General features: G+C 39.1%; 1 protein-coding gene across 5 annotated transcripts in view; it reads left to right on the forward strand.

The window, feature by feature from the left end:
* PTPRC (protein tyrosine phosphatase receptor type C) overlaps nt 1-16,221 on the forward strand; it is a 119,153-nt gene that overhangs the window by 80,043 nt on the left and 22,889 nt on the right. For all 5 annotated transcript variants that reach the window (XM_039389796.1, XM_039389795.1, XM_039389792.1 and 2 more), the window contains 4 exons: nt 11,407-11,433; nt 14,228-14,257; nt 15,088-15,303; nt 15,810-15,911. In XM_039389796.1, the coding sequence (XP_039245730.1) occupies nt 11,421-11,433; nt 14,228-14,257; nt 15,088-15,303; nt 15,810-15,911 (361 nt within the window). In that variant the 5' untranslated portion in view covers nt 11,407-11,420. The remainder of the gene's footprint in view (nt 1-11,406; nt 11,434-14,227; nt 14,258-15,087; nt 15,304-15,809; nt 15,912-16,221) is intronic.

The following is a 16,221-nucleotide window of genomic DNA, read 5'->3' on the forward strand; positions in this document are numbered from 1 at the left end:
CCCAGAGTTGGGCACCAAAATTGCTGATCTGATTTCAAAAGAAAAATAAAAAAGGAATGGGGTCCAAGAAATCACTTTCACTTAACATTTTTTTATTGAATTCAGGAGAAGTTGTGTGTACTCAGCTCTCTTCTGAAATCTGTTCATCATTGCTTCTGATGTGACATGAAGTACAGGCCCCTTCTTGATAGTGCTGGCTCAACTTCCCTGAAGGGACAGAGCTCAGGTTTTGCAAAGATTTGGAGATAGTGGGAGGCTTTGGTTTGTGTGTGCACGGCCCTTCGGGGAGCTCCAGTTCTAGGAGTTTCTCTCGCTGTAGCCCTACGACTGTTCCTTTTTATGCAATCAGACAGATGTGAGCATATTTCTTTATGTCACTTTCAGATCCCTTGTCTGCAAACTTCATAATTTTAAATAGATTTCTAATTGCAATATGCCACTATCTCCACTTTGCATGGGATGTTACACAGGCACAGAAATGAAGGGTACATCCAACCACTCATGCAGTACGTAACTAAAAAGTGGAATCCCTGAGAAGGACTTGGTCACAGTCCCAGCTTTTCTCATTCTGGCTGAGTACAAGAAATTTTGATTAAATAGTGGTAATTTCTGATTTTCAATAAAAAATTATTGATAAATTTTAACAGGCAGTTTTCTAAAAGATGCTTCACTGAATGATTTACTTTTCATATAATTTTTGAATTAGTAATGGTGGTAGAATCTGACTCTTACATGATGCTTCCTGTCAACATTTTGTGCGTATATATTACCACATTTTAAATTGTACCCTAACAAGCATGCAGTTGATTTAGCTGTTGGTCAGTGAATACTGTTTGTCACAATATTTTATGAATAACAAAAATATTTTTCAGTAGCATATTTGATGAAGGACATTCGGTTCTGATCATGTTTGGCCTGAATGTCTGGAGGAAAATAAAAAAAGTGGGGATAGTAGCCAAGTAAAATCAGTCTCCCTTGAAACAAAGAGAGTTTGCTGGGTGCAGCTGGCAGCCCCGGGAGGGCGAGGAAGCTGCCCAGCAGGCAGAGTTGGTATGGGAACAGTTCTCCACTGAGCTGCGCGATTTTTTTCCTTCTGTACTCTATCCTTTCAAGAAACAGAAGCTAGTTGTCTATCAGCCAGTGCTGGTTAGGATCTTCTCTTCATGCTGGAAGAAATCTGGGTCATAGGAGACGACTGAGACTAGCAGGATAGTTTAGAGCATTGCTGCTTGGAGATGTGAGGCTGGGACTTCAGCTCAGGGAGCAAAGGGACTGCTGAGGGTCCTGTTAAGCTCGGAGCAAGAAGTTGTAGAAATAAAAATGACAGATCACTGGAAAAGGAAATTTTTGTGCCACATCTTTATTCTGATTTGTGCCTTTCTGTGGCAGTTAAGAATCTTTCAAAGGCTGGGGCTGTGCAGGCAGAGTAACTGAGCACAGTAGAACCCAGCACTGTGCACTGGAGGTACAGAGCAATGGCACATGCATTACTCTGCTGTGGAATAAAGCAGCTAGTTTTCTTTAACCCTGAACTGAACAATCATCAGAGAATGCAATTAAAACTTAAATTTGTGAGTAGATAAAGTCAGATCCTCACTCAGATCTTAACTCTGACTCCAGCATTCTCATTTGAACCTGTTCTCATCAAAGACAGCGGCTGACTCCAGCCCCAGCATTTGGCTCTAAGAGAGTTGCTTCAGTAGCACCAAATGTCACTGCAGTCCTCAGAGCAACACTCCTTTGAGCCATTTACCGTCTTCTAGGAGTATCAGGAATTTTATATTCACAGCGCTGTCTGAAAAGTATAATTTTTGCAGCAGTGCTGAATTACTGGGAGCTTCACCTTTGTGAGCAGAACAACTGTGGGAACAGTGCACTGCTGAGGGTCTTGATAGTCAGGGGCTGTCAGAGCAGCCCTCAGGAAGACCCCACTACGGCTTTGCAGCAACACCGAGTGTTGCTCTCTGGTGGGTTGTTGCTCCATCGTTCATCACACTCTGGTGCTGCTGGAATGAGACTGTTTGCCAGCACTCAGCCCTGCTTGCCCTGCCCTCAGCCCTCGGCCAAGGTGAAGCCATGGCACTGCTGTGGTACATTTATATGTCCTTTATTGTTAAAAAATATGCAATACATAGCAATCAAAGAAGTTTTTAGAGGCTATTAAAAGGATGGATTTATGAATTTGCACAGCACTAGAATGTTGTTTGAGGATCCTGTTTGTAGAATAGGCTTTCTCTAAGAATTTTTGCTTGGTTGTTTTTGCTTTAATCTTTATTTTGTAACATTGGAAATGTTTCTTTTCCCTTTTTCCACTTTTTCTGACTCAAACATTGAAGAATACTGATAATTTTTCATTATAAATAATATGAAATGAAGATAAGCAACCTGACCTTGAAATTCAGACTTTCATCTAAAACTTTTACTGGCTCAGAATGCAATGTGTATCTAAGGTTACCAGAAAAAAAAAGCAAGCTTAAATGAATCATTAAGGTGTCTTTTCAGAGTCTATGTGTTTTCTTTCCATTTTTGATTGTGTTTTGATCCCATTTTGTAGGACAGCTAAGTATTTGCAAATCCAGGTGTTGTCAATTGGAGATAAAGATGTTCAGAGCAGCTGAATATAAACTGTTTACCCTCCTCCCTCAGCTCCTCCAGGCCAGTTAGCTATTTTCGTTTGTGTTTTTAACATAGCAGAGGATCAGAGAAAAATACTGTTACAAAAAGGAATAACTCACAGGCAGATGTCATTTCTTGAAAGAAATGTTCTTTTCTTTTTAAAAAGCACTGGCTAAATCTTTTTGAAAATCACTGATTAGAGTCCTCACTGACATAATGCTCCCAGTAAGCACAGAGCTGTTGAAGCAAAGACTTCATGCTAATAGGTCTCTAGCAAACAGAAGATATTTCTGGTTTCAACAGGCTTTATGTTGTCAGTGGCTAAAATGTTGATCCTATAATCATAGACTCATCGAAAGGCTTGGGTTGGAAGGAACCTTAAAGATCATCTAGTTCCATCCCTCACTCTTGATACGGTACTAAACTGTTCATGGTTTGAAGTTTGAGCTGATTAAAGGTAATTTAGAGAGATATTTTCAAGTTGTTTCTGTTTTTTAGAGCAAGGGGCCCATTTTCTATTGCTGGCAAAATTACATAAAAAGCAATATGGAATCAGGAAGTTCTACAAAATCAGATAATGCTTTAATCTTGAAAGAGCTCAGAGATATCTGCCTCTGAGATGCAGAGAAGCAAGTCAGATATTTAAATAAGCCATGGTGCAATGAAAAATTCTGAGATGAAGTGATTTACCCCTACCTCACACTCACTTTATCACAGTCATTTCTCAGCTGTAGCCTCTTTTTCTGATCAAAACTCTTGAGAACTGAGCTGCCTTCAGCTGTCCTCCATAGCTCCCCAGGACTAATAGAGTTGGTAATTGCAAAAACATGGGAGCAGGAATTGCGAGGACAATCTCATAGTTGTAAGATCTTTCCTCCTTCTGCTTGCCATAAACAATATCCATTCAGCAAATCTAGAAGCAGCCTGTCTGTATAACTAAGAAGAACACTGTGGAGCAAGTGTTTCTTTCCGCTCATGGTAGATGTGGGAAAGGAAGATCAAGAAAGGTACAACAGAGCTAGAAAAATCATGACTAAAATTAGGAACTGGGGAGCAGACAATTTAGCATGGTAACAATGTGGATCTGGTTCATGACTTTGTGTGTGCACAAATACTAAAACTATATAAAGGGCAAAGCAAATATTAACACATTTATATATTCTTTTGTGAGTAGCACAAAATTGCCGAGCAAATATCACATTCCTCATGTACAGGTGTTTCTTACCGACTGGGGATAGTAGCCAGTGTTTCATAGTGGAAGTAACTGTTGCATCAGGGTTTGATATTCTCCTTTCTTGCAGACAATTTGCATGGTGACAAGTATTCCCTGCAAAGCAGCCTGGACTTTATCCCAAAGATTCCACCCCCCTCCACCCCCCCGCATCATATTAATGAACTTGTACAACTAAAAATAATTACACATGCAAATGTGGTGAAAAGGAGGTTAATAGGGAAATTTCATGAGTGCACTAGAGAAGTGGTTTAGCACTAACATAGGTCTGATTGCTTGAGCATGTGGGTGCTATGGTAACTCAGTTTCACCATTTGGAAGCATTTAAGCTCTAAACCGCAGTAAGCTGCACCCTCTTCCTTTTGAGTAGGGTTCTGTATAAGAAAGGCAGAAGTAAAGCAGCATGAGAGAAACCACAGAGTAGCAAAGGTGTCGTTAGCTATAGTTCTACAAGTGGATTACTGCAGTTAAAGTCGTCCTAAGAAGACTGAGGATGTCATTTAAAGTATAGTGCAATTGATAGGAAAGCCTTCCTTCTGCCTGCTAAGTACACAATATTCCTGCATGTTTATTTTAGGTTTGCAAGAACTGTGTACATGAGAGAAAGGACTTGATTTGCTGCTTTTGGGGTTTATTCTACTTCAGGTTTATGGTTTTGAGAAATTCTACGTATCGTTGGTAACAACTGTTGCTTCCATGAAGTAAATATTTCTTGATGGAAATGTCTGTTTTGGTCTGTGTTTTTATTTTTCTCTGGAAAAATTAAACTCTTCTGTTTATTTGGCATAATCAGAACCAGAAAATTACTTTTTGTAAGTGACTAGAAATATTTCATTTGATTTCAGTTTAATTGAGAAAAAATATTATTTCAGGATTTTTCTTGTGCTTTTTTCGTCACCCTTTTCTTAAGACAGGCTCAGTATGTTAGCAGAAGTTATACCTGGTATTAATTTGTTTTAGCTGATGAATGCTGACAAACTTTGATGTTTGTATTCCCTCCTCTCTCCTGAGCTTGTAGTGTTATGTTCCTCCTTGTATCTGTCAGCTATAAATTCTTAATTCCATCTCTTTCTTCTGGCTGCTGCCCTTGTACTTGATTGCTGGTTAATTTGAATTTTTCACCTTCTCCATTGCTGTAAATGCTGATTAATGCTTATAGGCGACTCTGAAATAGAGAAGGATAGAGATAATTCCAGTCCTGGAAGGTGGGCAGCAAAGAGAGGGTCATAGAGCAAGCATGAATTTCGGAGGTCAGTTTTCACAAAAACCATAATATCACATTAGCTGTAGTGTAGGCCTGCACTTATTCCTACGGCGGATTGGGGAGAATTGGGGGACACCTCCAGGCCTTAAGCTGCTAGCCCCATTATCTGAGAGGTGAATGCCCTTCCCCCCAGCCCTGCACGTGGCCCGGTGACCCCGCAAGGAGCACACACAGACCACCCGGGAGGGACGGAGGAAAGAGGAAGTTTATTGTGGGGTTGGGGTTTATAGGGCTTTTAGGAGGGTCAAAGGGGGCCAATCACAAGTTCAGGGTCACACAGAAAAAAACATCAGGTAAGGGGTCAACAGCCAGTAGGAAGGGGTTAACAAAGGACCAATGAGAAACTCCTCAGGACACCTTCCCAGGACACCTTGTGTGGGAGACAATAGCTTCACAGGGGGTGTCTGGGAGAGGGAGACAGTGACACTGCAGAAAATACACAAACATGTTGAAACATGTTTAAACTACAGTAAAAACTTCTGTTTCCATAAGGTTAGAATTGTTTTCCTCACCAGTCCATCTCTGACAGGACTTTTTCCATCCTGCATATGGCAAATCCATTGCCACATATTCCTGAGCTGTGCTCTGCAGGATGAGCCAAGGCTTCCTCAGTGCAAATCAGGTCTGAGCCCTGGCAGGTGTCTTGGGAACAATAAGGCCTTTGACTCCCCAGACACATGTTTTAACCAAAGATTAAAGGTGGTAGGAAAGAATGTCAGGATCAGGCTCTGAGGCAACAGTGCAGTGTGTTAAGGAGTTGCTATGGGAGGCAATTATTAATGAACTTGTACAAAAGGAAATATTTTGAGAAATCAAATGGAAACTATTTTAATTATCATTGTGAAGAGTCAGAATGGATGTTACATCCTGGTGCCAAAAGGAAACAATTGGCATTTCTCAATCAGATCATTTTTGAGTTTTGTTAAATTAAAATTTACTGTTCCAAGATTATATCCTTAATTTCTGGTGAAAATAAATATTGTAAATATTGCCTCTGGGAAAGATATTATAATATTTATTTAGTTCTAATTCCTATGATTGCTGCAGGGCTATGAAGACTTTTACCAATTAGATTATGGATAACTTTGAAGTGATTTGATGGCTGCAGCTTCAATGACCACAAGAGTGGGGTTTTTTTAGGGCTCTCCCAGTTATATGAGAAAATTCTACCCTGTAAACTCAAATGAGTAGTTTATTTTTTTGACTCAGAGCATGCAAAATTTCACATATTTTTAATATGATTTTTATATGGCATTTTTAAAATCGATTTTCAAGAAGTAGTATTTTGTCCAGAAACTGGGAACAGATTTGGGTTCCCCCCACCCCCGCTGCCCTGAGACAGTGATAAAGAATAAAGTGTAATTCTGCAGTCTGTGATTATGAAAGCACTTCAGCACACATGATCCCACGTATGAAATTTGAGGGGTCCTCTGTGGTGTAGAATTACTCAGATGTTTAAGTGTTTGCTAATCTATTCTTAGGTCTGCCTAGATTTGTTTATAAAGTAGCAATGGATCCCTTTATTTTGTGTTTGCAGCAAAAAGAAGCAGTAACATTTCTGGCCCTGATGCTCATTTACTTTAACGTCTCTTTAGCTGGTTCTGGCAGCACAAGGGAGCCTTAAAGTAGGTGTGAATTACATCCTATCCTACTTGAAGTTTAAAAATAAATCAAAGAAGGGCAGCTGGCAGCAGTTTGTAAGGCTCCTTGCCTTACTCACCCCTTCACCTCCCACTAGGAACTGTTCTTTTTTTGCGATTTAGTGTTGGCTTGCAGTGGAGCTGCAATGTCTATGCTGTTTGCTAGAAGACCCCCTCAAAGAGCTTTACTCCATCTGAACAAGTATACCACATCCTGTTGCATTCTGTGCAGATGTGAAGAGCCCTTACCCCGCTGAAACAGCGCTGTTCAGCTGTAAAAAGAGGGAAGACAGAATCTGGACCTACACAAGCTGTTGGTGTAAAATGCTGCCTGGTGGGGGTTGCTGGGGTCTGTCCAATATGCCAAAGGCTGGGGAGATCCTGGGAAAAGGGAAGCAGCTCTGCAGAATCACTAAGCATTTTTCCTGGCAGCAAAACCCAGCTGCCAACTGTTTTACAGACAGGAGGCTGAGAGGAAGGATTACTTCCTCTGCTCCCTCCCAGCTCTGGCAAAGACACGTGGAGTACAGCTGGATGTGAAGAGCCAGCTGGTATGGTACCACGCTAGATAAAACACCAAATGCACTGTTAGAAGAGGTATCCTCCTTTCCACACTTCTCTATGCTGTCAGGAATGCAATCCTGAAGCAATCCTGTGCTCAGAGGAGACAGCCTGAGCTATCATCATGCGAGCGCAGTCCCCTGCCCAGCCCAGCAGGAAATACAAAACTGGGTCCATTTTACTCACTGTGCAAATTAAGCAGCAGAATGGAATTAAAAGGCATGTTTCCTGTCATCAGCTAATGTATTTTTGCACCTATAAACATGATAACATTTTTAGGCTCTTAATGCCAATTCAACAGTATTTCCATTTTATCAGCTGGAGTTTGAGTTATTAATAACATCACGCACAGGAAATGTGTGCTGGCACTTCCTTCTCCTTGAGAAGATCAGACCCTGTACTTACTTGAAATACAGTGTCTTTTAGCACATTCTAGGGCCGAGTTGTATCCTGCTGAGTCGCTTGGTCCTGCCAAGTGGAAAGCATTTTCCTGAGAGGGCAGCAACAGGTTGTCTCTTTATATGATTGGACTTATGTGTGACCACACATAAGTTCAGTGCAGTGGGTGCAGTCAGTACTGCAGAGGTGATGTAGCAGCTCCTGTACTCCCAAATATGACCCAGACAGCCTGCTGTCCCAGGGCTTTGAAGTGATAGACTTTTTTTTTTTTTTGGTGGCCTGGTTCCTTTCACAGTTTTTCCATTTTCTCTTCTTGTTGAACATTGAAAGGTTTCTTCATAATGCAGTAGTCCCATGTTTCACTCAGAGGGCCTGTGTATCTTTGAGCTTTCAGCGGAGAGTGGTCAGCTCATTCATTTTTAGGTGTATTTTGCTGGCAGCCTGTCATTCCATCTAAAACCTCTCTTTCTTCCAGCAGCTGCATTCTGTCTGCCAACTGGTAGCCAGAGAGGAAAAGGAATGAAAGCCATTAGCCTGGTTCCCATCTGCCTGTGGGATATGCTGATTTTATCTTTTTCCAGGGCACCTGCTTACGGCCAGATCTGCTCAAACGTTACTGATGGGTTGCAAATCTTTCAGTCAAGTCAGCAGGAACCAACCGGTGGCCAAAACAGGAGGAGGGAAAGGGAAGTTTAGAAAAGTTCCTTCAGTAGTAGGAACTTTGTATATGCTCTAATTCTTCCCCTTGGATTATCTACACATATTATTTTCAAAAGGTCTTATGGCTGGATGCAGTTTAAATTTTGAGAAAAGCATCCTGTTTAAACTCATACAAACTTCATTAGTTTGGTAATCATCAGGCTTTCATAGTGCACAGCATGTTTTTTGCAGGGTTGGATATTATTATTAAATTTAAAAAGATATTTTTAGATTGCAGCCTTCAATCTTCCAGAGTTATGTTTTAGAACATAAACATGAGCAGACGGTTTTGTCTTTGAGTTTAACTTTTTTAGCCCAGGGTTAGCTCAGACATATTTGTCTGTGCTGTGGGACATTTTTTAAAAAATAAATTAATTGTAGCAATATACCTTCTAATCTTGGAGTAGCAGAGTCTGCTGTATTGAGATCCTTCTTTATTTTCCTTCATTTTACCTAGTATGTCTCAATAAGGTTACACAGGGAAATGTATCTGCTTTGCTGCTTGAGAGGATTTTTTAGTGTTCTGGTGCCACCTATTGAATTCTTTTCAACTGCATCCTATTCCATTGCTATAATAAAGCATGTCAGAGAATAGAATCACAGATGAGCGGGAGACTTTTAAAATGCTTAGACGGACGTAAAACTGCCATGAAATTCTGCTAAAAACGCCAGTGCTTAGTTGGAGGGGGGGAAAGGGCAATCTAGGACTATTCCAAACTGTTTTAAGGCCCTGGTCTGACCAAGGCAGGTGGACTAAACGATCTCTTGAGGTCACATCTAACCTCGAGTTCCATGATTATGTATAACATTTAGCATCTGTCACTGTGAGTGAGCAATAAACCTCACACTAAATTTAAACTAGTAGCATTAATCTTAACTTTACAAGGGAAAGGATGGGGAGAATTACTTTCACAGAAATCTTAAGGAAGTGAATGAGGCATCCAGAAACAACACTGTGACAAGCTTATGAGCCCACTACTTGGAAGAGGGAACTTTGATGTATGGGTATTTTTGTCTCCATTATGTTTGCATCAGAGATCAGTAAATAGCTCAAAAAGTATTTCTGAATGTTTCACTAATCTCTGAGCAGAGTTTAATTTAGGACTTTTTCTGAAACTTCTTGTATTCTGTTCCTGGAAAAGTTTTTAAAGTGAAAGTTGATCTATGTAGATGCTCACAGAAAGTTAAGTTTTGGCTTGAGGTATATTTGATGTGCTGAACCAGAATAAGATTTGGGAAGGAGGGGGAATAATTGATTCTTCAACTTTGAAAACAGACTCATTATGGAATTTAGAGTGAAAAACTGCCAGTTTTCAAACACTGAATTTTAGAAAAAAAAGTGAAAATGCATTGAAAATGAATTGCCTGGAACAAATATGAGTTTATATAAATGCTAGCTTTTACAAGGTTCCTTGGCATTTTAATATATATAGTTAGATTATGCAATTGTAAAGAAATGTTCCAGACGGGGAATTTCAAATGCTGAGGGTACATTGATAGTTCAAAAGATCAGCTACGTTTTTGTTTCTTATCTGTAACATCTCTCATGGTAGAAGATCTGCTAACATTCTGTAGCTTTGAAAAGTATGTATGGTCTGTGTTTCAATGGAGAATATATGGAGAATGAATTTACATACTAGACCTGCTAATACAGTGGCTTCTAAACCCACGTTATTCAGTCTGTTGTCTGTCTACTGCTTCTTTAGATATTATACTCTTACATTTAAGAGCAATTTTATTTTGACAGTTTCATATGATTCCAGGCAAAATGTAGGCAGACCATGTCCTCATGTCATGGATCAAATTTTAGGCAACACCTCTCCCCACTTCTGTAAAGAAAGAAATAGCTGGCTCTGCATCACTGTTTTTAGCTGAACTTCATTTGACTTCTGTTGCTACTTTTTCTGTAGGATATCAGGCTACCAGCTTTTTCCAAATTTTAACTTGTAGTAAGAGGTCCTGAATAACATGCAGTCCACAGGAAATTCAGCTGCTCACTAGAAAAATATTTACAAGACATTAGGTTTTGTTTACATTCGTACTCATATCATGGTTTATACACACTTCATGACAGTTCTGAGCACAAAGAAATCGCTCACTGTCAGCAGGTGACTTTGTCCCATGGTTGTGGGATTTTTTAGTGGCTGTTGTTGATCTTCTGAACTGTCCACACAGAGTGCACAATCTGAAAAACATGTGCCACAAAAAAAAAAAAAATCCAAGATACGAATATAGTGGGAAAGTAGTAGAAAAAGAGAGGAGAAAGGAAGAGACAAACAGGTGGCTGAAAGTTTATGGAACAGTCCTAGCAAGGAGTGTATGAACAAGTGGGTTTGTTCCTTGCTGAAAGCATAGCAGGCTGTGTTAAAGGGATATGTCTGGAGGGAACTGTGGGGATGGATTTCAGGATTCTTGTGTCAAAGTGGAATTTTATAACCCCCAAAATTAGTAAAAGATTGTAGCCTTCCAGTACTTAAAGGGGTCTTATAAAAAAGAGGGAGAATGATTTATTGTGTGGACAGATAGTGATAGGACAAGGGAGAATGGTTTCAAACTAAAAGATGAAGGATTTAGATTAGATGTTAGGAGGAAATTCTTTAGTATGAGGGTGCTGAGGCACTGGAACAGGTTGCCCAGAGAAGTTGTGGATGCCCTGTCCCTGGAATTGTTCAAGAACAGGTTGGATGGGACCCTGAGCAACCTGATCTACTGTGTGGCATCTCTGCCCATGGCAGGGGTGTTTGAGATCTTTGTGATCTTTGAGATCTCTTCCAGCCCAGGCCATTCTGTGATTCTATGACCATATGCTTGATATTTTAGGGGGTCTGGTTGTTGCTACATCCAATAAATATTACTTAAGAATGCGTAATTCCCTAGGGAAAGATCAGCTGATAGTTGGGAGGAAGGAATGTGTCTTTTCATATTTTTGGCATATGACTATGTTTAATTCCTTGAAAGTTTAATTTACACTTTCTCTCTCTTTTTCTCTTTTTCAGGAGAAGATACAACAATGACCACACCTGGTAAGAAACCTTTTTTACATGGACAGAACTGCATTGAATTTTTTTTTTTCTGATAATTTCTTCATTCCTTTGTGCACACATGGTTACTTTGCAGGGCGTATAACGCATTTTCATTCACTTCATGAAATGAAATATGCGGTCTGCATAGGCAAGAATAACAGATAAGTCTGGTTTTGAGTAATGCATTTGAATATATTTTAAAACACAGCATTTAGCATGAAGGAGGTGCAGTCAGTGCCAAAAAGGGTTGTACTCACTGGATGTTCATCTGACACCTGTTGGACCCCTTAACGCTTTGAGTGTTCAGTGTGCCTTTGCTTATTAACAAATTCCTGGTGTGCGAGTGCTCCAGCACTGTGCCCTGTGTCATGGACAGCTTTGTGTTCCTCTTTGGCCGGGCAGACTCGAAGCATTAACGAAACTGCTGTCCCTCTCACCACAGGTGTCTCTCCTGCAGACAGCACATACTTGTCCACGCACGCAGGCTCCACCCCTGCCACGGAACTCAGCAATCCACCACACGACAGCACTGCTGCCCTCACCACACGCACTCCCATTGCCTCCGAGAGTCCTTCATCAGGTTTGCCGTCTTCCTTTAGATGCCACTCCCTGCTCTCAGAATTGTAGGGGAAAACTTAGTTCAACATCAAGGTAGCCTTTTTCAGCTTATGGTTCAGCAGATAGAAGAGATGTCTGCAATTTGGCACAGTGACAATACCAGGATTATTTCCAGGATCTGGTATCTGAGGGCCAAGTCTTGCAGTCATCACAGCAGTATCAAAATGCCAGCTGCTGTCAAGAAGGCTGCTGCCAATGCAAGAGCAATAGGAATGGGCCTGAAAAAGAATACAGAAACCTGTCTCTGGTTTATAAGCAGGGGGATAAATATTGAAATATAGTGAGTAATATAGTGAGCAAGATGCATGATCTGGCAAAGGGTTCTTGTTTCTGAAAGAACACAAGCACTATTCATAATTGTGTTTTACTGTAAGAATATAGCAAAATGTTTTAGTTTTTCCCAATTGACAAATTGTAACACCATTTTTTATGTTGACTCCATCCTGGATTATGACTAAATAATGAAAAAACAAAAATGGTTCTTGTACATCAGAAAATTCATTTGTAAGTGGTATACTCCTAAAAATTTGCTTCCTTTTAAAATAATCATTTTCTGTTTTATTTGCTATGCTAACATCACTTTTCTTTCAGACTCTTATCCAAGTTATAAAAATTCCCTATGAAAAAAAAACAGGAAGGGCTGTGGTATAAGACATTTCTGATGACATAGCCATATGAAAGAATGCATTTCACTTTTGATGCTGATATGTTGTTTATTTCCTTACAGATGATTACAATTCAACATCCTTGCACAGCACCACCTCACCAGTCAGCACGCCAGCAAACACTGGGATCACCCCCACTCACACAATAGGTGACAAACTTGCACACAGTTACCACAACTATGATGCTTGAAGCACAGAAAATGTGCTAGAATGAGGCAATTCATTTTGGATTTCTGTTATCAAACCTAAGCATATAAATTAGGCATACAGCTGCATTAAACTTAAGGGTGTTTTTAGGAATCTTATTAATAGTTAATGAGTAATATTAAAGATATCAGATTTGCTACTTGTCAAGTGAGTGCAAAATAGAAATCATTTACACGCAGTGGCACGTAGTAGGGGGGTAAATCTGTCAATTACTGTGTCAGTACTCCTCTTGTTATTCACAGAAATTTGCCCAAGCAGCAAAAAAGTGTGAATACATCCAAGATCTGTGTGCTTCTGTTTTCTGGTGGCTTCCCTTTTGTTTCACACAGCAGTAGTATTTTCTTGGGATCTAATGATGCAAGCACTTACACACATTATAATTGCATTTGGGCTGTAAGGAATTACTCAGGTCAGTAAAATATGTGTGTGTGCTTGAGGAAGGTACATCCAGGAGTTGTACTCTTACCATCACTTTTAACTGCCCTTCAAGCAGCTGTAGGCTGCTGTCTGCTCTTTCACAAACTGAGCTTAGCTTTTATTTGTGGGTGTTCTGCCCCTAAAAATCTTGGTAAGTCTACAATGGATCCTCTCAGTTTGCCCTCTCATGAGGGCCACTATTCAGCCAGGTGAGTCCCAGCCTGGGGGAGGCAAATATAGGGCCTATCTTCTACAAAAAAAATTCGATATCAGTCTCTTTTGGTAATATTTATACCTTAGGATATTTTAAGTCACTGTTTTCAGGATGAAGATATTCTGTACAGATTTTCTAAATACCATAAAGCTCATAATTTCTTTTGGATACCTTAGTGTAACAATTATTGTAAAATGATCTGTACTGTTGTATAAATTTCTTTCCAAAGGTAAGAGTGGCAGTGCAAAAAGTAGGCAAATTTTGGTTCTTTAGTGACATTTTATACTGTTCAGTTACCTATTCCATACCATACATATCCTGGAAAACTGCTATAGCTTATCATACTGTTATGAGAATGTGTAATTTTGGAATATTCTTGTGTAACTTTGTATTCAGAAATATTAATAAAAACAGTTTGATTTCTAGTTCAGTGATGTCATTGGAAAATTGTGAAAGACACACGATCTCTAAAATAACTAGTTAAAAAATGGGGTTATGTATAGCTGATGATCTCTTCCCTATTTCAAATGCGAGAGGAGTGCTAAATAAGTTTGCTTGCATTGAATATATTTAATGAAGAGTTTGGGACAGTATTGGTCACCCTTCTCCAGTGCTCTGTGTTAAAAAACAAGCCTGGTAAGATAGACCTTCATTTTGTTTTCTTTTCTTATAGGAACCACAGTGACAACTTCATTACCTTGTGGTAAGAATCAAACTTCTTATTCTCCCTCAGTCTTGAAATGTGACCAAATAGTAAAGTCAAATGCAGAAAATTGGTAAAGCTGATAAAGCAGTAAAAAAAAAAAAAGCAAAGAAAACAAAAAACTAATCAGTTAGCATCTCGGGTTATTTTATAAAATGTCTTCCAGTTCTGGAAGAAGTAGGAATAAAGTTATTAACAGTTCTAGTCTTCTCACTTCCACTTACAGTTCTGTTGAATTGCCCTGCATTAAGCTGTTGATATCAGGGCTGCAGAATTCATCCCACTAGGCCCTCTCTAGTTTTTCCCCATCATGTGATAATCACATGGTGCAAACTGCAATTCGTAAGTCATGTAGAACTAAAGTTTAGGCATTGATTTATCTCTCTTCAGAATTACAGGCCTCTCTAATTTTCAAGAATAGACTATAGCCATTATTTACTAGATGGTTCTGAAATGCTTTGAATAGGAAAATGTGAAATATCTGTCAAATGAAACAATGTTTCAAAAACAAATGATCTAACATTTCAAAACAAAGTATTTCACTTTGATCTAACATTTTAAATGAAAGTAAATCTATTTCTGGAATGTACATATTTTTAATTTTTAGTTTCCTTAACTAGAGAATTATTGAAAAGAATATTTTACTAAGGAAATTTTCTGTTTTGACTAAACATTTTTCTTAAGTAAAAGATAAATAAAAAACAAAAATAAAGAATGAGGAGCAGCTAATTTTCAGTATTTTCTGATTCTTAAAACACATGGGGGTGCCATAAAACGTTTAATGCTTTTTTAAAAATTGTCATAGAATCAGTTTGCTATTTTTCTTTTAGGTGATGGTATTGATAGCAGCATAATTGAAGAATACAGCAATAACACGGCTGACGTTGAGCTGAGAAATCTCACAATATCCAGAGAATATTTAATTGTGGAGGAAAACAAAAGAATAACTGCAGATTCCACCACCTATACAGTAAATCTTCAGAAATGCATGAGATACACAGTTCAAGTTAAATCCTGTCCAGACAATTATCTTACTGTTCCACCAGGTAGATATACAAGGGATTTAGCAGGGGGTTTTGGTGGTGTTTTTAGTTGGTTTTGTTTTGTGTTCTTTTTTTTTGTCATTTTGGTGGGGATTTTTTTATATGTAGTCATTCAGCTTCCCTGGGTTTCAGCATCTATTTTTGTCTCTTTTCAGAGAATCAGACAGAAGGTTTTCATACTTTGTGCTTGATTTGCAAGATATTTTGAAGTTGCACATTAAAACCCCTCAGTATTTTCGTAAAGTATAATATAAAAAATGTCATTTTCTCATTTTTAAGGGAAAAGGGAACTTTAACTTCCTTGACCATATGCAGTGTAGTAAGCAATAGCAAAACCAGCCACCACTTCAAAGCTGCTATTTACACTGGAAGTTAAATTCTTTGTATATTACCCTATGCCAATTGTTTCTTTATATTGCAGAACAAGTAAAAAAATATAAAGAGTAAACTTATTTAAAGACTCAATATAGCCAATGTCACAGTGATGTATAGTATTAATTCTGTTTCAGTCGACAGTGAACCTTTTGTAGTTGAGAAAGAAAACAGCACATGTGCATTGTTATGTTGGAGTAACTCACTCGCCTGTGCTGACGTGACTCCTGTCTGCACAGGTAAGTCACTTCATTCATTTTTAAAAGCAATGCTGATGTTGTCTTTTGATGACAGATTTAGTCTTTTGGCAGATTTAAATTAATTGTGCCAGTTTGAGGGAAATGTAGTTTAGAATTTCCAGTATCGCCAGTTTGGGAACTACCATCCCCACACACTGCAGATCTGGGGAAAGTTCAAACCCAGACAGATCTTTTGCTGAGTTTACCAGCTTCACAGATTGGAGGCTTCTGGAGATTTTGAGGTCCTGCTTGGAGGCCTGATGGAGAGCTGAATATTTTGGAAATCCTGCAGTTGGTGAGTCTGCTGTGA

This window comes from Pipra filicauda, unplaced genomic scaffold, assembly GCF_003945595.2.
Source record: "Pipra filicauda isolate LSUMZ 115617 unplaced genomic scaffold, ASM394559v2 scaffold76_size2844353_pilon, whole genome shotgun sequence".
NCBI lineage: Eukaryota > Metazoa > Chordata > Aves > Passeriformes > Pipridae > Pipra > Pipra filicauda.